This window comes from Erpetoichthys calabaricus, chromosome 16 (assembly GCF_900747795.2).
Source record: "Erpetoichthys calabaricus chromosome 16, fErpCal1.3, whole genome shotgun sequence".
Lineage (NCBI taxonomy): Eukaryota > Metazoa > Chordata > Cladistia > Polypteriformes > Polypteridae > Erpetoichthys > Erpetoichthys calabaricus.
The window spans coordinates 96586583-96614363 of record NC_041409.2 but is presented as its reverse complement, the minus strand read 5'-3'; the positions used below and the strand labels follow the sequence as shown (position 1 = coordinate 96614363).

At 40.8% G+C, this 27781-nt stretch overlaps 1 protein-coding gene across 3 annotated transcripts in view; it reads left to right on the top strand.

Moving 5' to 3' along the window:
* LOC114666576 (Fc receptor-like protein 2) overlaps positions 1-27781 on the top strand; it is a 137312-nt gene that overhangs the window by 45077 nt on the left and 64454 nt on the right. Inside the window, exons 1-3 of one of the 3 annotated variants that reach the window (XM_051920042.1) lie at positions 8194-8320; positions 23120-23155; positions 26395-26676. The exons of 1 other annotated variant lie outside the window; for it this stretch is intronic. In XM_051920042.1, coding sequence (XP_051776002.1) covers positions 8290-8320; positions 23120-23155; positions 26395-26676 — 349 coding nt within the window. In that variant the 5' untranslated portion in view covers positions 8194-8289. Of the gene's footprint in view, positions 1-509; positions 1049-8193; positions 8321-23119; positions 23156-26394; positions 26677-27781 lie in introns of those variants that run through there. One more of the 3 variants, XM_051920041.1, reaches the window with a different exon arrangement.

Below are 27781 nucleotides of genomic sequence, written 5' to 3'. Positions count from 1 at the left end.
TGTGGTTCATCAATTTCATCTTCCTGTAGTTACTACAGTCCTGCACATCCCCCTTATTCTTAAATATGGGCACCAGTATACTTCTTCTCCACTCCTCAGGCATCCTCTCCCTTTCCAAGATTCCATTAAACAATCTGGTTAACTTGGAGTTCTTACATGTAGTCAGCTGAATCAGCAGATCACAAACTCCTTTTCTTGGGTATGAAATCAGTGCAGCCAAGGTAAGGGGGTACAGTTATTGATTAGGGATGCTGATTGGGTTTGAGCTTGGAGTGAATGGGACATTTAAATATCAGAGTCAGTTCTGTCCACTTTTAAAGGTTTGTTATAACAGAAATAACTCAGTTTTGCATAAAAATGTACAATGTCCAGATTAATTAAGAAGTGGTTAAGCAAGAATGAGCCTGTTTGGAGCGAACTGTTGTTTTGCATTGTAGCTTTGCATTTGTTCCAGAACTTAGCCTTATAAAATGAAAACTCATTTGTCTCCCCTCTTTTTTATTTTTTAGGGTTATCACTGGAAAATAAAATTCGACTGGCTATATCTGGTCTGGTGTTGGTTGTACTGCTGATCATTGTGGCTGAGTGTTTGTGGATCAAAGTGCGCTAACGAAGCTGGGTGTACTACAGGAGAAGGAGGATCAGAAAGTAACGCAAACTTGTAAATCAAGCTGATAACACTTTTAGTCTGTGATTACTTGTGATGGTTCAAAGATAAACAACCACAGGGTTTTGATCACTCTGCATGTTTTTTTTTTGTTAATTTTATCAAAAACGTTTGTTTCATTTCATTACAATGGAATGAAATCCACCACTTCTACTAGAGAAGACCTGTTTAATGCTCAAGATACTTTACATATTCATTTCAATGTGGAAATATGGAGCTTGCCTGACAAACTTTTGCTTGAGAACTCTTAAGGAGATACAAGACCTCAAAGCTCTGACAAAAATAAGTGAAGTTGTGAAGGCAAGCCATGGATTTCAAGCAGCAGTTTCTACTCTTTTTGAATAAGTTACACTTTCTTATTAAAGCCCATATGCACTGTTATCCCATGTCTCTGTTTTCTGCTTGCTTATAAAAATCTAGGCCTGATCTCTCATGCTATGACCTGTCCGCTTGTTGGCAGAGGTCATATCACCCAGGTCCACTCTCAACACCCTTCATCCCCTTCTCTTAACCTGTCATCCTAAGCATACCTGGACTCTCGTGTTAACTTGGACCCCCACAACACCCAACCTCTGATCCAGAAGCAGAAGGACTGAAAGCTTATGAACACTGGAAATGATCATTGACGTTCACAAAAATAGCCCTTCATTTACTCCACAGGGAAAAATTAAATAAACGTCTAGTCTTCTTGCTCCTCTTCATCTTTTCCCACTTCTATGTGGGGTCAATGTGCATGATCAATCTTCTCCAAACAGCATTTTCCTTTGCATGTTCTTTCACTTTTATCCATCCACCTCCACTTTGGCCTCCCTCATGTTCTCTTCCCCTGCACTTCCATTCCCATCACTCATTCACCCACATATTCCTTGTCTCTCCTCATCACACGTCCATACCATTTACTTTCTTTCTTAGATTCCTCTCCCACTTTTGTTGTACCTCTAATCGTCTCATTTCTTATTCTGTCCTTTTTTGTAACTCCACACATCCGTCTCAACATTCTCATTTCTGCCACATCCAACTTCTTCTCCTGCGCTCCTACGTCTCAGCTCCATACATTGTTGCTGGTCTTAAAAACTTCACCTTTAACTTCTGCCTTAATTTTTCGATCACACAATACTAATAATACCTTCTTCCAATTGTTCCATCCATACTGCACTTTATAGGTTGTCTCTGTATCTAGTTTTCCATCTTGGGCTACCACTGATCTGAGATATTTCAATTTATCCACTCTTTTCAATGGCAACCACCGCAGACTAATTTCTGAATCCTGATCATCATTACACCTCATATATTCTGTCTTCTTCCTAGTTATCTCCAGTCCTCTGTCTTCCAAATCCCTTCTTCATTCTTCCACCTTCATCTACATTTCCTCTCTTCTGATGCTACACAACACAATGTCATCAGCAAAAAGCCTGCACCAGGGCAATTAGTCTTTTAGATAGATAGATAGATAGATAGATAGATAGATAGATAGATAGATAGATAGATAGATAGATAGATAGATAAAACTTTATCTGTCCCCAAGATAAATTTGTTTTTTACATAAACACTTTAAATAAATGCATAAAAAATAAATACACACACACACTTTGGTCTGAACATACACCAGAATGACTATAAAGAAAGAACAGTGATGATTGTAGAGGCTCTTTGGTGCGGCAAAGGTCAATAAGCAATTCCTTGGTTTTGCTGATGTGATGTTAAGATGCAGACAATTCTCCTTTCACCAAGAAACAAAGTTCTCCACTTGACTCCTCTCCTCTGGCTCATCCCCTTTATCAACACAGCCAATAAGTACAGAATCATCTGTGACCTGACCTTCTGTTATATTTATAGTCGGAGGTGTACAGAGTGAAGGGAAAGGGAGACAGGCCTGTTCCTTATGGTGATCCAGTGTTGCTCACACAGTTCTTGAGTCTCACAAACTGTAGTCTGCCAGTCCATCATCCAGGACACCACAGGCTCATCCACCTACATATCTCTGAGTTTACCCCTTAACAGGGATGGCTGGATGGTACTGAAGACACTGCAGAAATCTGATGAGAGAATCTTTCCATCGGATGGTTCCAACGCTCTTTTATGCAAGATGACTTTTCCATATGCAGGAAAGCAGCCTGGAAGTAGAGCAGTGGCACCAAGTACCACCTCTACATACCAAATAAAGAAACAGAATAGAGGAGGGTTAATAATGGTTTAAAAATATTGTGATACTTATATTTCTGTACAAATGACTAACAAACAGAAATGCAGTATGCACAGCTTATCAGCAGTTCTAGTCAAGGTATCCTAGACTAAAGTTGCGAATCTTCGGTGTGAGTTAAAAGCTGAGACTAAACAGACATCTCTTGTATTAACAGGCAGGTCATTTCACAGCTTTGGGCCCCTATAACTTAAAGCTTAACCTCCCACTGTTATTTTATTAATCTTTGGAATCATAAGTAGTATGGCATCTTCAGATCTCAAATTGTGCTCGGATTTCTACGTAATGATAAGTTCAGGTAAGTACAAAGGAGAATTTTGGAATCTGCCCCAAACTTAACTGTTAGTCAGTATAAGGACTTAAGAACTGGAGTTATGTGTTTGTACTTTTTAGTTCTTGTAGTAATTCTTGTAGCAACATTAAAACAAATTAACTGAAAGCTGCATAAGAATGATTTGAACTGTCAGTGAACAACGCATTGCAGTAGTTAGTCCACTAGAAATAAAAAGTATCTTGCATATTCAGAAAACTTTAAAAATGTAACTCTATCTGCAATATATAAAGTAAAATCCGATATATGTTGTGTCAATTCCAAATACTTATACATTTAATTTGTGAAAATACCAAGTAACCATCTAAATATTTAAAGTTCAGTACTAAATGTGTCAAGCTAGGGTCTGTATCTGACTATATAAAATCATTTCTAAATATATTAAGCCAGTTTCTGAAAATATATAAAGTGCAAATTTGGTATATATAAAGACAAGGTCTGAACTTAAAGTCAAATTTGGTATGTTTAAAATCAGCATCTAAATATATAAAGTTTGTGTTAAATATATCAAGTTTTTGTCTGAATATATAATGTCAAATAATATATATGTTACTGTCAGTGTATGAAATGCAGGCAATGTATAGAATGCCTGGTGTGTTTAGGCAAAGTATGAAATACTCAAATTATTTTAATATTATACAGTATATACTTTCCCTAGGCATTGTATGTATTACCTAGGCATTATATAGAATGACAAATACTATTTAGGCAAAGTATTGTCTTTTGGCATTGCATAGAATGCCTAGGAAATGCGTGACATATTAATTGTTTCATACTTTGACATCCAATTTTCTAATTCTATACAATGCCTGTATTTCATACATTGCCGGTAACATATATAAAGTCAACTTATAATAATATAATATATATAAAATCAATCCAATAGATAAGAGGTCAGTTTTGATTCCATAAAATGAGTGACTATTCAAAATTAATCAAGTCTCAAGTTCCCACATATATATCATGTCATACACGTGCGCTTGGGAGTCAACCAAAGGGACCAGAAAACGCCAATCCCACGCCAGGCCGGGGGGCGGTAGGTTACACTAAACCTCTCTACAAATCTTACCTGTCCCGGCCCCAAGGGCGTAAACTTTCTGTCCCGGCCACAAGGACGTCACTTCCTAGGAACTGACTATAAAAACCCCTCATCCTTCATATTTAAACAGTTCTACTTTGGACCTGAATCTGTACACATTGTACTCAATTCAAAGCCTTTTGCAGCCAGGGAAACTATATGGGTGTCTGCCCCAAACCTTATTTGGGTGTCCAGTCGTTTATTTCACAATATATATATATGGTGTTATTGTATACTATACGCCCTGCCCGGGGTGTGTTTCCTGCCTTGCGCCCTGTGTTGGCTGGGATTGGCTCCAGCAGACCCCCGTGACCCTGTAGTTAGGATATAGCGGGTTGGATAATGGATGGATGGTCACATGATACATGATATATATATATGTGCTCTTCTAAGAACCTAATCACCCGTGGCTTTTGCACACACTAGCCCTTGGCCATATATCGATCATCACCAAACAGGGCACATGAACACTTTAAATAGCCTGCTTGAGTGATCTTCCACTTGCATCTTCCCATCTCCCAGACAGTATCTCTCTGAGAGCTGATTTGTGTGGCCATAAAATAATGTTTCGAATTAACCGCACAGATCAAAGTGGCACGCTTCAAAACTTTGGCTACACCAGTGTACTCTGATTCAAATCATCCATCATTGTCATATTTTACATAACAGGGGGATAGGAAGAAATGCCAAAGCCAGCTATATAGCTGTTATTTGTAGCCTCTTTCCTTTCTCAATGTCCATATTTTACCCCTTGTGTTCAACCCTAAGGACATCTAATGACATGCTGCTTGTTTACTGGAACTCTCTTTTATTTTCACTTCTTTATGTCAGCCCAGTGCTTTAACACCGATAAAGGATTACACAAAGCATCCTCTATACTTTTTGGGGACCATAGCTACGCCAGGAAAGAACAATCCTAGCTTCTCGGCTAAGCTAGTAGCCATAATCTGACATAGTAGACATCAAGACGAGTTGAATGGTATATCACATGGGGGGTTTACTTGCACAGGTGAGTTAGGAGATGACGGACAAAAAAAAAACCCACTAAAGTGAGGGCGGCACGGTGGCACAGTGGTAGCATTGCTGCCTTGCAGTTAGGGGACCTGGGTTCACTTCCTGGGTCCTCCCTGCGTGGAGTTTGCATGTTCTCCCCGTGTCTGCGTGGGTTTCCTCCCTCAGTCCAAAGACATGCTAAATTGTCCCTAGTGTGTGTGTGCCCTGTGGTGGGCTGGCGCCCTGCCAGGGTTTGTTCCTGCCTTGTGCCCTGTGCTGACTGGGATTGGCTCCAGCAGACCCCCATGACCCTGTGTTTGGATATAGCGGGTGGGAGAATGACTGACTGACTGACACTGAAGTGAATTCAGGACATTCAGTAGTAATTCTTATAAATGCACAAAGAGAACTGAGCCACACCTATCAAGGACAGGTAGTGCGTATTAGTGAAGAGTCGCCATTAGACCATTAGGAGCTCGTATTTCATTAATATGTTGTGTGGTCGTCTGAGGGAATGACAGGTCGAAAGGCAAGATCAGTGTTGGGTGCAGGTCCTTTTTTATTGTTTTAATGTACCAGTACTGCTTTCACCAGCAGATGGCACTTGGGAGCACAGATAACATGAAGGTCCTTAAACAAAACAACGTCATGTTGATAAACTTGCACGCAGTGGTGTAATGTACCTTGTAAATGCCAACTCTGTAGAAGAGGACACACGTTTTAATGTAGGGGATTCCATTAAAAGTGTCACACGTGACATGAAGAGGACTTTTGATGGAGCACTTTCAACAGCAGGGTTTGTAACAGTAGAATAGAGTATAGCAGGCCACAGAACTGAATCCTCATCATGCCTCATAGTTTGTCTTTCAAGGCACAGGTGGGAAAAAAGCTTTTATCATGTCACACCCACCCACAACATGCTTCAGGGGCTTATTGACTCCAGCAATCATATCTGGTTATGGGGCTGTTGCTTGTACACCTTCCACCTCCATGCAGAAAAAAGAAACTCCTCAAATGGGTTAAGGAAGGGTAAATATGGAGACAGAAACAAGCTGACCATCCTTGGATGGGCATCAAACCAAGTTTTTTATTTGAGCAGAGTGGTGAAATCTTACGTTGTCCCAGAACACCACAGCATTTGGCAAGCCTGGTGCAACCACTCGTCTCTCAATTTCAGGAATGAGAGCATTGAATAACTGATCCAAAAATAGTAGACGCCAATTTGTGAAGAAGGGCCCAATTGTTGGAACATTGTGGAGCACACACCCTGTTCAGAAATTGCACCCCACATGATGATGTTGCGTTCATGTTGTCCAGACACATCCACTGCCCCATGGGATTCCTGCCATATTGTTGAACCTTCTTGAGGTTTAAGCCTGCTTCATCAGCATACACAAATGTGTGCAGGGGTCTCACTGCCCTCGATCACTGTACTCAATATAAGGACATGCTTTACAGAACTTTACAGTAATTATGTGCAACTGTAGAAATGTACAGTGTGGCAGATGGCCGGGACCCATGTCTGGTCAGGATGCCCCTTTGACACTGGATCCGGGGGAGTAGTCATGGGATGCACACTACGTCCCCCAGAACACTTGTTGGCAGCCCCCCCCTGGGTTGCATCGGGGGCCAATATTTTGGAACCCCGGAGTTCATTCCTTGTTGGGCTCCATGGCCACCGCCAGGAGGAGCTGCACGGCCTAACGAGCCCATCTGGGCGGGAACGCAGCCACACCCAGAGGTGCAGTCAGAAGTAGGTCAACGAGCACCTGCAGCACTTCTGGGTGGGCTATAAAAGGAGCCGACAGTGACCACTCTGGGAGTCGGGAGGAGGAGGAGAAGAAGGACGACGACGACGACGACGACGACGACGACGACGACGACGACGACAACGCCTAGGAGGAGTGAAGGAAGAGGAGTGATTTTTGAGTGTTTTCTTTGGTGGTGTTTTGGGACTGTGTTGGACCTGTGGGACAAGGTCCTGGCACACTTCTCTTCATTGATGATGGAGCTGCTGATGGCAGTGGCACAATGAATTCTGAGGTGTGTAGAAACATCTGATCTGCTCAAGTTCCAGTAGATGCCTCATTACAAGGCGCTTCATCAGGTAACAAGATCATGAGCCAAAAACACTACTAAGGCAGAACAGGAGTTTATCAAACCTAAAAAATGGTAAATTCTTGAATGGCCAAACCAGTCATCTAGATTTCAATCCAGTTGAGCAGGGCTTCCATGCACTGAAGAGAACACATAAGGGGACAAGCCCCCCCGAGACAAGCGGGAGCTGAAGATGGCTGCAATAGAAGCTTGGCAGTGCATCACCAGAGAAGTCCCTCAGCACCTGGTGATGTCTATGAATCTCAGACTTCAGGCAGTCATTGCATGTGAGGGATACGCGACAAAGTACTAAATATGACAATGGCTTAAATAGACCTGCCATTGCTGTGTGCCCATTATGATGCCCTGAAATGGGAGGATCGTGTTGAAAAAGTGTCATGTGTGCCAATCCCGTTAAATGAAAGTCTGAAATGTGCTCTTTAATCACAAGTCTGCATTATTTGATTTGTTTTAACTGTGGAGCAGAGGGGGGAAATCAAGGAGAATTGCAAAATATTATGGAGGGCACATATATATGTGTATATATAATTGTATACAATCTATTATATACTGTGCATATACACATACTGTACATATTGAATGGTATGTTTTCATTTAAGTTTGTAACCTTTGCAAATGTGTTTAGCAGTCAGCGTATGAATAGGAAGTTGAATATATAAAAATAAACTGAATACCATGACAAAATAACGGAAGAGTAAAGTACTGTTTTAGCACTGCAAGCAAAAAATACACTTTGTAAATTAACATAAAGAAAGATGAAAACAGCAAAACATTCAATGTGGTTTTTCACAGTGTCAGCATTGTGGCCTGTCGTCATTTCCTGAAATACCCAAAACTTCAACAGAATGGCTTCCGTTAAAAGATTTTCAGCCTGGTCAGTTCTCCTAATTCACAACTGAAGAATGCGCGCCATTGAACTTCACCTGCTTCTTTGTAAGTACATGGTTTACTTTTTTATGCTTTCATAGTTAATTGGTTCTGGCATCCTCACAATCGATCTGCTCTCATTATAAGGAAAGCGTTTTGACAGAAAATGAAGTTGTGAGCACCGAGAAATGTCAAATAAATGAGGGATGCTGATCTCAGCAGTGCTAATCAGACTCGACCCCTACTAACGCTGGCTAAACTACTGGAAATGCTGCTGTTTATGTCTTGGTTTATCTTATTTAGTTTTTAAGTTTGCAGTGTATTTTAAGTTTATGGCTTTCATGTCTCTAGTTCTACTGATGACTTTGATGTCTCGTGGCTTTAGCTGTATTGACCTGCTTCCTCAATTTAAATGTTTATTCTAAAATGTTATTGATTAGATCCTTAGGTTTTGAAAAAGTTCTGCACAGATCCTCTAAGTGAGAATTAGTTTTTTTCCAGTTTAAAATAGTATATAACATCAGTTACTCACTGACTTAGAATAGGAGAGTTAGGATTCTTCCAGTTGAGCGAGATAAGTCTACATGCCAATAGTGTAGTAAAGGCAATTACAGTTTGTTTGTCGTTCTCCACTTTAAGCCCTCTGTGAGCCCACCAAACACAGCTGTTAGTGGATTAGGAGGGATTGTGACTCCAAGGCTGTCTGAGAGGTATTTAAAGATTTTGTTCCAGAATGATGTTAATTTGGTGCACACCCAAAACATGTGACCCAGTGAGGCTGGAACTCAATTGCAGCATTCGCAGGTTTAATCTTGCCCTGGAAACATTTTGGACAGATGTGATAGATATATAATTTTCATCCATCTTCTTCCACTTATCCGAGGTCGGGTCGTGGGGGCAGCAGCTTGAGCAGAAATACCCAGACTTGGCTCTCCCCGGCCACTTCTTCTAGCTCTTCCGGGGGAATCCCAAGGCATTCCCAGGCCAGCTGAGAGACATAGTCACTCCAGCGTGTCCTGGGTTTTCCCCGTCGACTATCTGACTGACCCTCCTCTCCCGGACCCCCAAATAGACTTTTCCAGGGAGGCTGAGGAGTGTGATTCCTCTGTAGCTAGAACACACCCTCCGGTCTCCTTTCTTAAAGAGGGGGACCACCACCCCGGTCTGCCAATCCAGAGGCACTGTCCCTGATCTCCATGTGATGTTGCAGAGGCGTGTCAATCAAGACAGTCCTACAACATCCAGAGCCTTGAGGAATTCCGGGCGTATCTCATCCACCTCTGGGAACCTGCCACCAAGGAATTTTTTGACCACCTCGGTGACCTCAGTCCCAGAGATGGGGGAGCCCACCTCCGAGTCCCCAGGCTCTGCTTCCTCATTGGAAGGCATGTTAGTGGGATTGAGGAGGTCTTTGAAGTACTCCACCCACCGACCCACAACATCCCAAGTCGAGGTCAGCAGTGCACCATCCCTACCATATACAGTGTTGACACTGCACTGCTTCCCCCTCCTGAGATGCCAGATGGTGGACCAGAATCTCCTTGAAGCCGTCTGAAAGTCGGATATATATATTTTGAGTTGAATAATTGTATGCTTTGCACATATGGAGCTTGAATGAATTCTCTACATTGCTACCTTCCACTCCTTTTCTGAGATGTTGAGTGAGAGATCCTTTTCCCACTGTACTCGGATCTTTGAAAGGGAGGGACATTTGTATATTACAGAAATGCTGTCCGAGTCCTTGAGACAGCAATATTTTTTCCGGAATAGAGGCTGGTGGGAGGTGAGTGAAGCACTATTGGATTGTTAGTATATTGGTGATGACTTATACTCATTGGGGTACAAAGCAAGGAATATAAAGAATTACTGCAGGATTTTATTTCTATTGTGGACCAAGCCTGTGTCTGTTCCTCTATTTCTGTCCATGTCCAGGTTTTTATAGTTTGTATATTTGCCGCCCAGTTATGAAACTGAAAGTTAGGTAGAGCCATGCCACCTTCTGTCTTAGATCTTTGTAGGGTCGCCCTTTGGATACGTGGATGCTTTGAATTTCAAATAAATGAGGCTATGATTGAATCTAATTTCCTAAAAAATGATTTATTGTTGTATATTGGAATGTTTTGAAATAGAAAAAGAAGCCTAGAAAGGATATTCATCTTGACGATGTTAATTCTTTCTTTCTTGAAGTAATGGCTGCTTCTCTGCCATATCAGACTACTGGCACACGGCTTTAGCTTGACAGAGTGGATCTCAGCTTCTGCTCCACAAGGAGAAGAGAATTTCACCTTTTCACTTCCTCATGGAGAGGGCGGCACACAGCTTGTTAGTTTCTGAGAGAAGATTTTAAGAGGTCATTTTGGAGAATGTGGCCAGAGTCCCACAGTTCTCTTGGATTCCCTAGAATATATCAGTGAGTGTGTTTCAATTCCCAGTTCTCCAAGCTTCTCTTTGCTTCTCCATTTCAGAGATGGGGTGCATGTCGTTTTAAAGGAAGGTTGAATCTTCTTTGAACTGGACTAAAGTCACTTCCAGTTATGAGTGTCCTCTAATAGGCAAGTTATTCTCTCCATCCTGGTTATCAACCTTTGAATTACGGGTTTCTTTTCAGGCTGGAGTCTACTTTCGTGCTCTGTTGCTTGAGAGCTATACAGAGATACACAGAGAGGCCCTCAGCAAGATGTCAGGTCATCTCTGATTCCCCCTTGTGCTCAAAGTCAATACATTAATAAACCATAAAACCAGGGTGAAAAGTGTAGGTTCAATGAAGAAATCCATTTAAAACCAAGGTTAAAATCAATAATGGCTGGAAGCAGTCCTTTAAAAACCCAGTGCCTTCTTTTAGCTGGTGGCTACCCTGCTTCTCCCATCCGGGCCCTGCAACTGGGGAGTCGCCCTACCTGCAGCTGACCTTCTCCTACTGGTCTGGTAGCTTTCCAAACCCTGGCTCCGTACGGCTCCCTCCAGACCAAGACTTGGGTGCCCCAGTGACCAGGTTGCTCATGCTAGGGCTTCAACCTCCCAAGCCTCCAACTCCCGCTGCCTTCCACGGCCTTATGCAGCAAGCCGTCTGCGATCATGGTCACGGCAGGAGTGACCCAATCCACCTGCCCCCGAGTGCTGGCCAAACACCCCACCAGGGCTCTCCTCTCAGCTGACTGCAACCACCAGCGAGCCTACTCTTGCTCGCTCGTTCACACACCGGCTCTCTGTACCTCCTGCCATCCTCTTTCCACTAACCTCCATTCTTTTCTTTTTTCGTCTCTTCCCTCCGCACTCGTGCTTCTCCTATTTATAATGGGAACGTGGCACCAGTGCGATGATTATCAGTTCCCAAAATCAATTACAGACATGGGCGATTCCACACCTGTGCACTTCAGTGCAGAAATGCCCATGCCCGTATCACGCCTGGGAACAGTGCCGGTCACACTACCACGCCCCCTCTTTAAGCCGCAAGTGCAGCGATTATTTATTTAAAAACCGGGCTTTCCTTTAGAGCCACAGACCCACTATATCACAGGGGACAGTGCGTGCTGAGGCACAGTGTGCAGAAGTCGGCAACTTTCTGCAGAGTCAATAGCTACAGACCTCCAAAAACTCAAGAACAGTGTGTAGAGAACTTCATGGAATGGGTCTCCATGGCCAAGCAGCTGCATCCAAGCCTTACATCACCAAGTGCAATGCACAAATGTCAGATGCAGTGGTGTAAAGCAAACCGTCACTGACTCTAGAGCAGTACAGATGTGCCCTATGGAGTGACGAGTCTGGGTGTGGTGCTTGCCAGGAGAACAGTACTTGCCTGACTGCATTGTGCCAAGTGTAACATTTGGTGGAGAGGGGATTATGGTGTGGGGTTGTTTTTCAGGGGTTGGGCTTGGCCCCTTAGTTCCAGTGAAAGGAACTCTCAGTGCTTCAGCCATTTTGGACAATTTCATGCTCCCAACTTTGTGGGAACAGTTTGGGGATGGCAACATCACTGCACACGCACCAATGCACAAAGCAAGGTCTTTAAAGAAATGGATGAGCAGGTTTGGTGTGGAGAAACATGACTGGCCTGCACAGAGCCCTGACCTCAACCTGACAGAACACCTTTGGGGTGAATTCGAGCAGACACTGCAAGCGAGCCAGGCCTTCTCATCCAGCATCAGTGCCTGACCTCACAAATGCTCTCGTGGTCACAAATACCCATCAACACACTCCTACAACACATTCCTTCCCAGAAGAGTTGAAGCTGTTAGAGCTGCAAAGGGTGGACCAACTCCATATGAAAGCCTATGTATTAAGAATGGGAAGTCATTAAAGTTCATGTGTGAGTAAAGGCAGGCATCCCAAAACTTTTGCCAATCTAGTGCAGGCAGATCCTCGTATGAAGAGTCCAGTTGCTTACTTGGAATGAAAGATTGAGGGGTTTTGTGCATCTCTTGTGTCTGTTGAATCTGCTGCCTTCGCAGGCCTTGTGTGCCGCTGAGACCTAGCAGAATGGGCAATGCCCAAATTGTCCGGTATGGCTCAGGCGAATTCCTGAAAGGCAACAAAGTGAAAGGAACATTTTGGAGGAGCCACAAATGGGCTAGTAAGAAGAGATTTGCTGAATCACAGGTTCTACCAGAAAACGTTTGGTGTCCCCTGCTACAAGTAACATGAAACGTTTTCTGGTAGAACCTGTGATTCAGCAAATCTCTTCTTACTAGCCCATTTGTGGCCTCTGGATTTCTTAATTCAGAATCCTACCTGACTCGCGTGCAGATAATACCCAACTCACCATGAAGATCTCCCCTTTGATGTCCCCATGGTGAGTTGGGTATTATCTGCACGCGAGTCAGGTAGGATTCTGAATTAAGAAATCCAGAGGCAGCAAGCTGAAGAAGAACTGAATGTTGAGGATTGCTACACTACAGGAGGCTGCAGAGAGCTCAACTTGCCACCAAACAGAGCAGACTGCATGGGTTTAGAGAAGCAGGAGCACATCAAGAGTAGCTTGAAATATTTAGAAGATTGCTGTGGTTAATGGTGACATAGTCAGTGGTGTGAGCAAGAAGAAAACATTCAGAGAGAGAAATGCAGCACAGATAGTAAACATATTGTCATCATGTTGAGAACATAGGCTGAAAACTCTGTTTTGCAGGTAATATGTTTGCTTCTAGACATAAAATATATGTATGTCATGGCGGAGATGTAGAGTTGGACAGCCTCTTCAGAAGTAGATTGTAAAGAGGAGGAACCAAGTAGAGATGAGGCAACGAGGCTGCCTCATTGGGAAGGAGATGATGGCGGGGTAAGGTGATAGGATGAAATGGACAGGTCAGTAGAGAGTGATTAGAAATTGTGAACTCAGATGATGAAACATCTCCTTACAAGTCCTTGAGAAATGAGAAGATCCAGAAAAAGTCCATCAGACTGAGTTAGTGTGACAACAGTTAGGCTGGGAAAAAAATGACTGAAGGGCAGGCAGCATGGATTCTGAACTCATTGAGGATAATGATTCTATGAGCATTGGAATATAACACAGACAGGAAATTAGAAAATTTAGAGATGAAGGCAATTAATAGCAAGGAGGACAGCAGACCACAAGAAGGAGAAGGCAGCACAAAGTTTAAGAACAATGCAAGATAAAAAAAAACGGTGATGGAGTCATTTGATTAGGCACAATAAGAGAGGTTGGGCATCAAATAAAAGATGTTTGTTGTTTGTAGATGAGTGCAGAATTGGCTCAGACACAGGAAGTAGAGGGTGATGGTGTGAGGGTGAGGGACTTTATCAGAATTGTCTGGTGTCAAGAGTGGTGTCCCACAAGGGTCATTGCTGGAGCAGCTGATAATTTTAATATATATAAATGATTTAGATAAGAATATAAGTAACTAGATGGTTAAGTGTGCAGATGATACCAAGCTAGCTGACTGGCAGATCATTGAGAATCTGTTGGATCATCACAGAGGAACTTGGACAACAGACAGTCTTGGGCAGATTTGTGGCAGATGAAATATAATGTAAATAAATGTATAGTATTACACACAGAAAGTAAAAATATTAGGTTTGAATACACTATGGGAGGTCTGAAAATTGAATGTGCATGTTATGTGAAGGATTTTAGGAGTCGTAGTGGACTTGACACTAACAACTGGCAGTGTTTGGAAGCCATTAAGAAAACAAACAGCATGTCAGGTTATATAGCACCCTGACGTGTGGAGTACAAGTCCAAGGAGGTTCTACTCAAGCTTTATAACACACTGGTGAGGTCTCATCTGGAGTCCTGTGTGCAGTTTTGGTGTCCAGGCTACAAAAAGGACATAGCAGTGCTAGAAAAGGTCCAGAGAAGAGCAACAAGGCTGAGTCCAGAGCTACAGGGGTTGAATTATGAGGAAAGATTAAAGGAGCTGAGCCTTTAAAGAAGATTAAGAGGAGACCTGACTGAAGTGTTTAAAATTATGAAAGGAATTAGTCCAGTGAATCGAGACGGTGACTTTAAAATGAGTTCATCAAGAACATGGACACACAGTTGGAAATTTGTTAAGTATAACTTTCACACAAACATTAAGAAGTTTTTCTTCACACAGAGAACAACAGACACATGGAACAAGTGACCAAGTAGTGTGGCAGATTTTAGAGACTTTCAAAACTCGACTTGATGTTATTTTAGAAGAATTAAGTGGATAGGACTGGTGAGCTTTGTTGGGCTAAATGGCCTGTTGTCCTCTAGATTGTTTTAATGTGCAAATAATGCAATTTATGAAATTAAACAAGTACAATCTCAAACTAAGCATAACAGATTATTACTTTATTATTAATTCAAGAAGAAATAAGCCAGAGTACAGAATCCATGTGAGAAAAAATAAGCACTTCCCAATATTGTTAAACCATATTTAGCAGTGATCATTTTCTATATATGTTTATTTCTTGGCCCCATTTAATATCTGCGTTTATGAGGCCCTGTTTTTAAATAAAGAGCCAGGATCCTTTAGGAGCTCCCAGACTACCTGACCTCCCAAACAGATGATATCATTTTATCTCATTCACCTACAAGCAATTATTGATTTACGGGATTGCCGTTTTTCAGTAAGAAGGAACACTTCCTTTATCTTCCCACTAACACACTTGAATGAACTTTCCCTTTCCACATGTGAACCTCATCATGTCTCTCTCTGTCATGAGTCATTCCTATACCACCTTTGGCCTGGTAGTCCGTTACCTGTCAGGTACATTAGACATCGATGAGCTGTCAGGTTGGTCCTCTTTTTCAATCCTTCCATGTTTTTTCATTCTCCTTAGGCAGAAACATTAATGATTTGAGGACTTGCCCTTCAATTTCATATTATCAAGGATGAAGTGAAAAGCCACGTCAATAGACCTTCTCTATATAGGAAACAAGAAAGACAACTGCAAAGGTTAGAAACATCTGAGGAACAAAGGTAACTACTGTGGATGCACAAAGACAGAGGGATGTAAGGACTAGCATATCTATTGGACAGACCTTCATAACTACACAACATTACCATTGTACCATTAAGCCTGTTTTCATACACACGTGTTTTGCTACACTAGTCTTTCCTATTTTATTAACTTAACAAATGAAAGGGCTGATTTCTTTGTTTTCTGTCATGGTTTTTGAGAGGTTGTTGAATCAGAAAGGACACACTGTCCTGGGAAATGGTCATTTGCAGCACTATTACTATTGTCATGATGCCTATGCCTTATGAGTTTGTAACAGATCTTTAATTTATTTTGTAGTTATTGTAGATTTGTTTTTTGTGAAGTTAGGGAAGACTTCAGAGGGCATCACAATGAATGTCTTTGTTACCTGACCAGTATGACATGGTGATGAGTTGTTCAGTTTTTTTTGTTAGATGTGCCAAAACAACATTTAATACTTGACTTTTCACAGGCTTGCATCATGCCACTTCTTTTTTTCACAAGTGATGCCACAGTTTCGTTGAGCTTCTAAACAGCTTATCTGATTATAGGTTTTCACACCCTTCCTCCAAAAACTCGCATGTCTCCTTAGACAAAATGACGCACGCATACACAGAGACATGCACAACTGTAACGAAATAAGAGCACTTCCTCGTTTGGACTAGTCAAAAGTGATATATTTTTATTACTTGTTATTATTTTAACAAAACATGCATGGCAAGGATCCTCCATAGGCCCTGTGGTTGAGTGAGGAGTCACAAGTCTGTTTGATTAATGCTGGGGTGCCAGCTGGTCGTCCCCATTTACTTCAAACAAAAACGGAATCAAAAGTGTGAGCGCTCAATGGCACGGAGGAAGAAAAAATAAATAGCAAAACAAAAGGAAGCCAAATGTAGGCTTTACGTTAAGTTCTTTCAGGAAGGTTAATCGTGCAGAAGCTCAGTCCTGTGCCACGCACTGACACTGTAACTACTATGTAATTACCTGTATAAGTACAGTGTAACTATGAGTTATTACTCCGTACTTACTGTGTAATACAAAGTAACATTACAGTTGATTACTCAGTTGTCATTGCTATTCCACAGTTTATATAAGATAGATAGATAGATAGATAGATAGATAGATAGATAGATAGATAGATAGATAGATAGATAGATAGATAGATAGATACTGTTATTAATCCCAAGGGGAAATTCATATACTCCAGCAGCAGCATACTGATAAAGAAAATAGATAGATAGATAGATACTTTATTATTAAATTAAAGAGTGATAACAATGCAGGTATACAGACAGACAATAACTTTGAACAATTTTAATGTTTACCCCCCCAGGTGGAATTGAAGAGTTGTAGTTACATACCCTGATGTTTTTATTACATTTTGAAAGTACAGATACAATGTAACTATGTAAGTACACTTGTTTTTGGATCAGTGATAAATTGTTACATTGTAATTATATTAACTGTGGAATAACAATGACAACTGAGTAATTAACTATAACGTTACAGTTCGACATCCGTGGCAGAGCGACGGGCACTGAGCAGACTCCTGTCAATTATGGAGAATCCACTGCATCCACTGAACAGGATCATCTCCAGACAGAGGAGCAGCTTCAGTGACAGACTGCTGTCACCGTCCTGCTCCACTGGCAGACTGAGGAGATCGTTCCTCCCCCACACTATGCGACTCTTCAATTCCACCCGGGGGGGTAAATGTTAACATTATACAAAGTTATTGTCTGTCTGTATACCTGCATTGTTATCACTCTTTAATTTAATATTTTCTTTATCAGTATGCTGCTGCTGGAGTATGGGAATTTCCCTTTGGGATTAATAAAGTATCTATCTATCTATCTATCTATCTATCTATCTATCTATCTATCTATCTATCTATCTATCTATCTATTTATCTATCTATCTATCTATCTATCTATTTTGTATTACACAGTAAGTACGGAGTAATAACTCATAGGTACACTGTACTTATACAGGTAATTACATAGTAGTTACAGTGTAATTATGGACACTTAATGTAAAGTGTTACCACACCTCCTCTTATAGGTGGGAGACTGGAAGGGGTGGAGTCAGGTGCCCACACAGTGCTGCGGAGGGAATAGGAGAGAACATGATTAGTGACAGTGCTCCCTCTCGGCCTGGGGTGGTATGACATACCTAAGAAGACCCCTCAGGCTGATCAACAGACGCACATGTGTGACAGCCCTCTGAAAATGGATTTAATCCTTGTTTGTCTGGATTCCCTTCTCTATTTCATTTTAGCCTATTAAACTGTATTGCAGCTGTGTTTAATTTGTTCTTCAAGTCATGGAACTAACAGGATGGAAGAGCATTTCCCTCACCACAGCACAAAGAGAAGGCCATTGTTGCGAGGACTGGTGTCTCTGATTATTTTCTTTGCCTTTGTCTGACATCGTTTTGTGTAGATTTCCTTGAAGTCAGAGAGAGCACACCCAATGATAAGTTCAGCTGGCCACTCTCTCCGGAGCCGTGTGTTGCTGCACTCTGTTTCTAAACCAGGTGGTGACACGTCCTGTCAGGATACTTTCAATTGTAATTGAGGGCAGCCTAAAATATCTCAGGCATGTGAGGTGCTAAAGATGCCGCTGTGCCTACTTCACCAGCGGTCAATATGCTTGAACCAGGTCAGGTCCTCTGTGATGTGAACACCAAGGTGCCCTCTCCATCTGAGTGTCATTAAAGCTGAAGTGGTGGTCGTTTCTCAGCTGTTTTCTAACAAAGTCAACAAGCAGCTGCTCTGTCTTGCTGCCATTTAGGAGAGGACTATTGTCCTGAAGGGTTCAGATGCAGGTTCATGAGCTTGGTGATGAGTTTAGAGAATTTGATTGTGTTAAGTGTCTAGTATATGTATATAGAGTTCTCACAGTTTCCTCACTTGTTGTCCAGGTAGGCTACAGCTTTACGTAATATAGAGGCTTCATTCATGGACCTACTGGAGCGATATGTGAAATGTAATGGATCTAGCTCTTTCGGCAGTGAAGAGCATATGTAATTCTTGACTAGCCTCTTGAAAGACTCCATTACGTGATTCCTAAGGTGCAGGGACAATGGTGAACCTTTTAAAGCATGTTGGTGCGACAGATTGGGTAAAAGAAAGATTGAATAATACTGTGAACACTGGTGCAAGATGATTAGCGTAGATCTTGAAAACACGTCCCGGAATGGCATCTGCCAAATTGCAGAAAAAATGGGGTGCAGTGAATACTTTCTGGAAGCACAGTCTATGAGATAAACAGGATATGCACCTGTTTATTAATTTTAGGTTTAAATTATGCTCATGTCTTCTGCTCAAACGTTTCTCATGCTGAAAATGTCAAGCATATTTTACTTCTGTCTATTAGTCTCCATTTTATTTTATGTAAGTTGTTGTAATCTCAGTCTTAGTTGTATTCTTTATTTCTGTGTCACTAGTCTGTGGGAGACATGCAAGTAACAATTTCATTTTACTATATAAACCTGAAATAAACTTAAACATACATTTTTTTTTGTTTGTTTTTTTATAAATTTTATTTTTCTATATATAGTATGTCTGAAAATGATTTTTTTTCCCTGAATGCACAGTTTGATCCATTCATTCAGTCACTCTTGTTGTTATTCAAACACTGCCTGGCATTTGATTTGTTTGTGGTGCAGTATTGTCAAAACTTGCAAAACTTATATTGACTCAGGTTTGTCAAGTCTCTAACATTCACCATATTACACCCTGTGATTTTAAACTTTACTTTTTAATAAATGATGCATGTATTTATTTATGCCTTTTTATCGATTAGGAGTTTGGAAGGAAAGGATGTAAGCTCTGGAAATAAATCTTCATGACCTACAATACTTCAGATAAGCTTTAAGCCCCACATGATATTTAGAGTGTCAGGAGCGATTTGTGACAGACGGGTATCAGCACGAGTGAAAGGGAAAGTCTACAGGACGGTAGTGAGACCATCTATGTCATATGGGCTGGAGACGCTGGCACAGGAGACAGAGCTGGAGGTGGCAGAGTTAAAGATGCTAAGATCTGCATTGGGTGTGACGAGGATGGACAGGATTAGAAATGAGGACATTAGAGGGTCAGCTCAGGTTGGACAGTTGGGAGACAAAGTCAGAGAGGCGAGATTGCGTTGGTTTAGACATGTGCAGAGGAGAGATGCTGGGTATATTGGGTGAAGGGTGCTAAGGATAGAACTGCCAGGCAAGAGGAGAAGAGGAAGGCCTAAGAGGAGGTTTATGAATGTGGTGAGAGAGGACATGCAGGTGATGGGTGTGACAGAACAAGATGCAGAAGCCACGACATTAAGGAAGAAGATGATCCGCTGTGGCAATCCCTAACAAGAGCAGCCAAAGGAAGAAGAAGATTTTGCTTCACTTGTTTTGGTGGAATATTTTTGTCATGATTTTTGCATTACGCAACACTGTTTGCTATACTCACGTGACAGCAATTGCACTTGAGACGACACAGGATGCTCTCTATAAACATGGCAGTGCTCGCAATCTTTTAGAACATTAGAACAATCCAGACAAGAACAGACCATTCAGCCCAACAAAGCTCACCAGTCCTGTCCACTTATTTCTTCCAAACAAATGATCGAGTTTTGAAAGTCCCTAAAGTCTTACTGTCTACCACACTACTTCGTCGCTTATTCCAAGTGTCTATCATTCTTTGTATAAAGAAAAACTTCCTAATGTTTGTGCAAAATTTCCTCTTCACAAGTTTCCAACTGTGTCCCCGTGTTCTTGATGAACTCATTTTAAAATAACAGTCTCGATCCACTGGACTAATTCCCTTCATAATTTTAAACACTTCAATCATGTTACCTCCTAATCTTATTTTGTTTAAACTGTAAAGGCTCAGCTCCTTTAATCTTTCCTCATAACTCATCCTCTGTAGTCCTGGACTCAGCCTAGTCGCTCTTCTCGGGACCTTCTCTAGTGCTGCTATGTCCTTTTTGTAGCCTGGAGACCCAAACTGCACACAGTACTCCAGATGAGGCCTCACCAGTGTGTGAGTATAAAGCATCAGCATCACCTCCCGTGAGTTGTACTCCACACATCAAGGCGCTATATAACCTATCATTCTGTTTGCCTTCTTAATGGCTTCTGAACACTGACAGGAAGTCAACAGCTATCTTATAGATACCTTATCTGTTAATTGGTGCACACAAATAGTTTTCATGTTATTTAGTGAAAGTTAGTTTGTAATCTAAGTAGGCCCTGCTGCTCGGTTTGTTTCTTTGGTTTAGATGGCTTCTGACTTTGACTTATGACATTGATTTGCCCCTCATTCCAAGCTGATTGATCTCATTCTGACTCTGGTATTTTTGACTCTCACTATTTCTTTTGACCATGATTTCTTGTTTGTCTTTTATTTTCTGGTCTCCTCTCTCCTGCAATAATCCTCAGTCATTTTGAGTGTCCTTAACATACCTAATGTGAGTTTGAGGCAGCAGAGGTGCAGTAACATTACAGTAAGCACTTTTAAAGCGGATAATTTCCTAAGTAGACTCTTTAATCTGGTAGGTTAATTAATGGTTCAATGAAATTTAAAAAGGAGAATCTCCAGATTCTGAGAGATGTTCTCTTTTGATCATTGATCAACCACCATCATTGATCACACACAGTATCAATGCAGTGAAGCAGAAAGGGTCCTGATTGAATGTAGCGTACTCTGTACACGTCATGATTCTGCACTTATACTTATTTTTAATTTAACATAAGAAATGTATTTCTTCAGGAACATTAAGAACATGTAGATTCCAGTTTTACTGTCATTTTGCAATTTTATACTGACTTTGACTAGTTTATTTTATTGTTTTCTTTACATTTACTACAATACTATTTTGTGCGCAGCAGTTTTCAATACAGCTGTGCTTTTCATGGTAAGTCATGTGAATCACAATTGTCGCTGCTTGTCATGTCAGTCATCATGCCAATCAACATGTTTGCTATCCCTTGGTGGATATCTCTTTGTTCAAACTCCATATAGTTTATTACTTTCAAAAAGTAACTAAACTCTTTGAAGCTAATCAAGTGTTTATGGCTCTGACTTTCTTTTGTTTTCATTTTCAGTTTTTCGGTTTGTCCCTTAAGGATCAGGTTTCTGTATTATTTTCAACTGTTTTAACCTCTTACGCTCTCCCTGACTATTACCTCACCTTCCTCTCACAATACGTCCAAGCTACTCTCACAGCAGTACTGAATTACCCGGAACAGAATTAGGTAGGAGAACCAGAGAGAAAGAAAGGGAGAAGTGCAACATGTCAAGATGAGCTGTATGTAAAAATAAAAATAAAAAATAATAAGCATACAACTGAGTCACATTTTGAGTAGTGACAGGAAGACAAAAAACAAAACAAAAAGAAAGGAGAAACTGCACTCATTGCAAATTCCGAACAAGCTCAATTCCTAACTCCAATCAGTCAAAGTAGGCACTTACGTGTTTCACTTTATTAGCTCCTAAATGAGAACTAGAACACCTCAGTAGTGAACAAAAACTGAAAGGGAAGAAACTTACGCAACTTTATGAAAAAAGTGCAACATGTCAAGATGACCTAGCCCGTAACAAAGAAATATTTACAAATGTACAACTAAGTTATCTGAATTTTGGTAGTGACAGGGAGACGATAGATAGATAGATAGATAGATAGATAGATAGATAGATAGATAGATAGATAGATAGATAGATAGATAGATAAAAGGTCGAACAACATTTGTTGCAAATTCCTATGAGGCCCAATCACTAGCCTTAAAAATAAGAAGCTTCTTGAAGTGTTACATAAAGCTCACCTGAGTTTGCTTCACTCTGGACTCTGAGCAGTCAAGGTTGGCAAAAAGCTGCAGGCTTAAAGAAGAAAAGGAATCAGGAGCAGATATCAACATAGAAGGTCAAGAATGCAAAGGAAAATAATACGGAAAAAGCACAGACACAAAAGGAAAGGAGACTTTAAAATGATTAAAATGATCTCCAAAAAGATCAGGAGATCTGATGGTCACATAAATTTTCCAGGTGTAGCTTATGTTGTGTCCTAAAGTGGACTCCTTCAGGGCGCTATACAGTCCAGCAGATGCTAGAGATGCCTGGTCCTCCATGAAGAGACTTGGCAGAAGTTCAAAGCACCTCCTAGACAGCAGAAGGCAGAACACAGAGCCTCCACTCAGGATTTGGGCTATTTTGGGCTCCTTTAAAGTAAATTATAGCAAGTGCTCATTAACAGAAACAAGAAAGACCACACCATAAAGACAGAGTAGGACAGAGAGAAATGATAGCTTTGTGGTGCAGGAGACATGCGGAAAAACCACCCCATGAAGTAGACAGGAACTAATAACCTTAAAAGCTGGCCTAGTGGTGCTACAGGCTTTATTAGCTTTCTTTCACTTTGTAAATTTGTTTTTCTTTTTATACATTTTGTCTCATATTCTTTTTTTTGTTTCTTTCAGGGTTGACTGCAGTGACTTTATCATCAGAGGATGAAGGTAAGACAGTGAAGTTTTCAAACCATTTATTATTTTTACCACAAAGTGTTTATTTCCTGATGGACTAGCTGGATGAAAAATGTCCCAACTCTTGAAAATCTGAACCGTGTCTTTCTATGAAACACAACAGACAAATATCAAGATGAACAAAAACATTATTTTGTAATTAGTATCGCTTGTGTTGTTGCAGGTTTATGATTTTACAAAGTGGTACTTTGAAAAAATAAGGATCCATTTCTTAAATTGGACCATCTTCTTTAAGGTTGAAGCTGCAAGGGCACTGAGAGAAGCTCTCTTAATATTTAATGTTTTACTTTTGACTTGTGAAAATTTCAGAAATATTTAATGTGTTTAAATTCATCCATCCATCCATCCATCCTCTTCCGCTTATCCGAGGTCGGGTCGCAAGGGCAGCAGCTTAAGCAGAGATGCCCAGACTTCCCTCTCCCCGGCCACTTCTTCTAGGTCTTCTGGGGGAATCCCAAGGCGTTCCCAGGCCAGCTGGGAGGCGTCCAGGAGGCATCCTGATCAGATGCCCGAGCCACCTCATCTGACTTCTCTCGATGCGGAGGAGCAGTGGCTCTACTCTGAGTTCCTCCCGGATGATCGAGCTCTCACCCTATCTTTAAGGGAAAGTCCAGACACCCTGCGGAGGAGACTTATTTCAGCCGCTTGTATTCGCAATCTCGTTCTTTCGGTCACTACCCATAGCTCATGACCATAGGTGAGGGTAGGAACATAGATCGACTGGTAAATTGAGAGCTTTGCCTTACGGCTCAGCTCCTTTTTCATCACAACAGACTGATGCAGAGTCCGCATCACTGCGGACGCCGCACCGATCCGCCTGTCGATCTCACGCTCCATTCTTCCCTCACTCGTGAACAAGACCCCGAGATACTTGAATTCCTCCACTTGGGGCAGGATCTCACCTCCCACCCTGAGAGGGCACTCCACCCTTTTCCGGCTGAGGACCATGGTCTCGGATTTGGAGGTGCTGATTCCCATCCCAGCCGTTTCACACTCAGCTGCTAACCAATCCAGAGAGAGCTGAAGATCACGGCCTGATGAAGCAAACAGACAGAAGAGCAGACACCAGCACAAATGACTCTGAAAAGAGCAGCAACTGCAGTGTTACCCACTTGTGTGCTTAACAGTAAATAATTGTCTAAATAATTAGAACATTCAAAATTAAAAAAAAATAAAGTAAAAGGAAAAAAATGAATTCTTGCTCATCTAGCATGTGTAAATTCCCGCTTCATTCAGTAAAAATATAGGCGAACCAGTTTGTAATTTCTGGATGGATGCAAAAAACATAGAAATTGGGAAATAAAGGCTTTCTTAATTAAGGTAGGAGTTCAATTAATAGAAGAAGTGAGTTGGGGCAAAAACCCTGCAGCCACAGGGGACCACCAGGACTGAACTTGAGACCCACCGGTCTCCACTACCTGTATATTAGTGACTCTGCTCTCATGAGTCTGATAAGTTTGTTCTTTTTGTGTTATATAGTACGGAAGCTGAGAGATGACGTGTAATATCATTATTTTTTAAAATTGTTTCCTGTAGATAATGGAATAATTTTATCGAGATCTTGATAAAACAAAAGATCTTGCTTTCTCGAAATTATGAAATAATTGTATCTAATGTTTAATGTTTAGCTTATTGAAGCCACGTCCTGTTTGAAATGGCAGAAGAGTAGAACTGTATTGATCAGCGCATCATATTTTTGTTCAATCAAGGGGTGACAAAGGCTGAAATATGTTTATGCCTTAGTTTAGAAAATAATAACATTAGTGTCTGCCATTTAAGAAGATGGTTAGCAAGGCTTCAGCTGTATAGGCGTTGCAATCTAAACGAGCCTAATGCTAGAAGCAAAGGTTAAGTTTCGTTTTCTCGAGATCGTGATAAAATTATTCTGTTATCTCAAGAAAACAAAGTTTGTTTTCTCGAGATCTTGATAAAATGAGTCTGTTCTCTCAGAGACAATTAAAAAAAATAACGATATTGCACGTCCTCTCTCGGCTTCCATATGATAGGATTCCATAATTGCAGTAACTCCTTGTTAGGTTGTAGTATTTCCTGTTTTACTGTGCTTTCACAAATAGATGTTTAATCCTACATTAATAAACTGGTGGTCTTGTTGAATAACTGAATCATCGATAACAACATGTAAGCTACTGTTTCTTGTGTTTGTGTTGTTCCATCTATTGAAACCATATTAATGATGGAACATTTGAAACTCCATAAACTCTGTATGTTAAGTGAGGGTAATTATAATATACATGCAACAATTCATGAATATCCACTTAGCTATTTTGGAGTAATGGGAGTTTTTTTGTGGAGTTGGCCATCCTATTACATCTTCCCAATACAATCCTTCCAACTCCAAGAAGGTCATGTTTTAAATTACATGAATAATAACAGAAAAACAAAAAATCATAAAAGCAGACATAGCTGGTTTGGAGTGATGTGTGTTTTGTGTTGATTCCCCACCACACCACACCCACCATCACTGATGTGGACCGTGCAGTAGATTACACTGTAAGTTGAGTCAAACTTTAAAGAATTTGCCAAATTCATTACTATTAGCTGAACCACTGTGATGTAATAGTGTGGTTTTGGTTTTGTGCTCCCCGTTACAAACCTGTTTCTTAATGGAACTTTTGAAAGAGCTTGAAATTGAGATATGAAGTTATATGCAAAAGTAATATGCATGGAAAATTAAATTAACTTTGACTCATTTAATGCATTATTGACCCAGGTCCCCCCATTCCATTACAATCACCCCATCTAATAAAATTTTTGACATACCATCAGTCTTGATTTTAAGATGGACCATCTGCATCCTTCATGTAAAATTTTGTGAAAATCTGACGATTGATGATCAAACAAACACTCAGATGATGCAAAATGAGGTCCTCGTAAGCAAAATAGATAAATAATATCAAACAAAAATGTAAAAGTACATACAGAGTATTGTTTTATTCATATGAATATATTTCTTGAAATAACATTAAAAACCTAACTAAGCTAGAAAATAAAGTGTAAAACTGTTAAAAATCACATCTCAGATGGCATATTCCAGTAAAGTACACTTGAATCCTTGTCACCTCACCATGTGGAGTTTTGTCATAAAGTCTCAGAGCCACACAAGCTTGTATTTCGGCTTTAGTTTGTGAAAGTTGTATTTCTCTTTCCACGGGGTTCATGTTCACCTCTAATTCATCTTTTCTTCTCTGCAGGTCTCTTAACAGCAACACTGACACTGAGGGATCAGAGGGAATCTGTTTACACTGGAGAAGACGTGACTCTGATCTGCAGCATTGAGGATTGTTATACAGGCTGGACATATCGCTGGTACAAAGATGGATATTCAGACAGGATAAAAAGCAATGAACACACGGTGACGATCTCATCTGTGACTGCGTCTGACAGCGGACAGTACTGGTGTGCAGCCTACAGAGATGGTCCTTCTCCTGGTTTTGTCTCCTATGCCAGTAATGCTGTTACACTGAGCATTCATGGTGAGTGTGTCTCTTCTAAAGAGCTGGTGATGGTTGCAGTAGTTAAATTTGATAAATATTTGTGTGAACTGTGTCAGCAGATTTTATTTATACAATCCAACTCATCTGGGGCATCATTTTGAATTTCTTGTGAATTTATTGATTTGCCACATAAAAGACATAAGGCAAAGAGTTGAAGAATATGCTGAAAATCTCGTGGTGATGTGAAGGTCACAATTGATTGTTCTGTAAATGAAACCTCAGTAATTGGAGTGTTGGTTGCTATACGGTTTATGAAAGAGTTACATTTGGGCCAGCAGTTGTACTCTAACTGTGACATCAGATCAGCTTCTCTGACTTCTGTGTGATTTGTAGAGCAAACCTGATGATCCTCCTGTGAAAGAGAAGAAAGAGTTCAACTACTTTTTCCCTTCTGCTCATTAAACGTGTCTGTCGTGACACCTAAAATGTTTTTCCTCTGCCTTCCATGCTGTTATAGATTTTAGGGAAATTTCATAAGGTTTTAAAGCTGAAATACTGAAGTCACTCTACTTTATAAAAGATATTCAGTGATTTCCTACTGAGGCAGTGATTGTGTGTCCAGTCGTCTCTTAGCTGCCATCAGACATTGCAGTAACTCACATGAAGTGGCTGACATCACTGAACTGACTTCACATAGTACTGGGATTTGAACCCTGATCCACAGTCTCTCATCACTCCATCTCAGTGTTTCTAAGTGTTTAGTGAGGGGGCTTGCTGTAGGTTGGTATGAGGTCTTTATAGTAGTGCTAATGGGTTGTATTTCTATTGAGGGGAGATGGAGGAACATCTAGACCTGACATGAGGCAAAAGACATAGATGGAATCCTATTTGAAGGAGTTTTCTATTCCGGTTATAAAAACAGCCCGACAGCTCCATGCACACAAGACTACCAACTGTATTTTCCCCAAACCGTGTGTCACAGGTAATCTTCTGGCAATGGGAGTGTTTAAGACCACCTGCTAAGATGTTTAAAGAGGCTAACAAAGAGATATGCATTTTGTTTGGGAAAAAAATAAAAAGAAGTCTGTACAAGGGTAGCAAACTGATTTTTTTTTAAATCCAGAGTGTTTTACTGTAATAATCT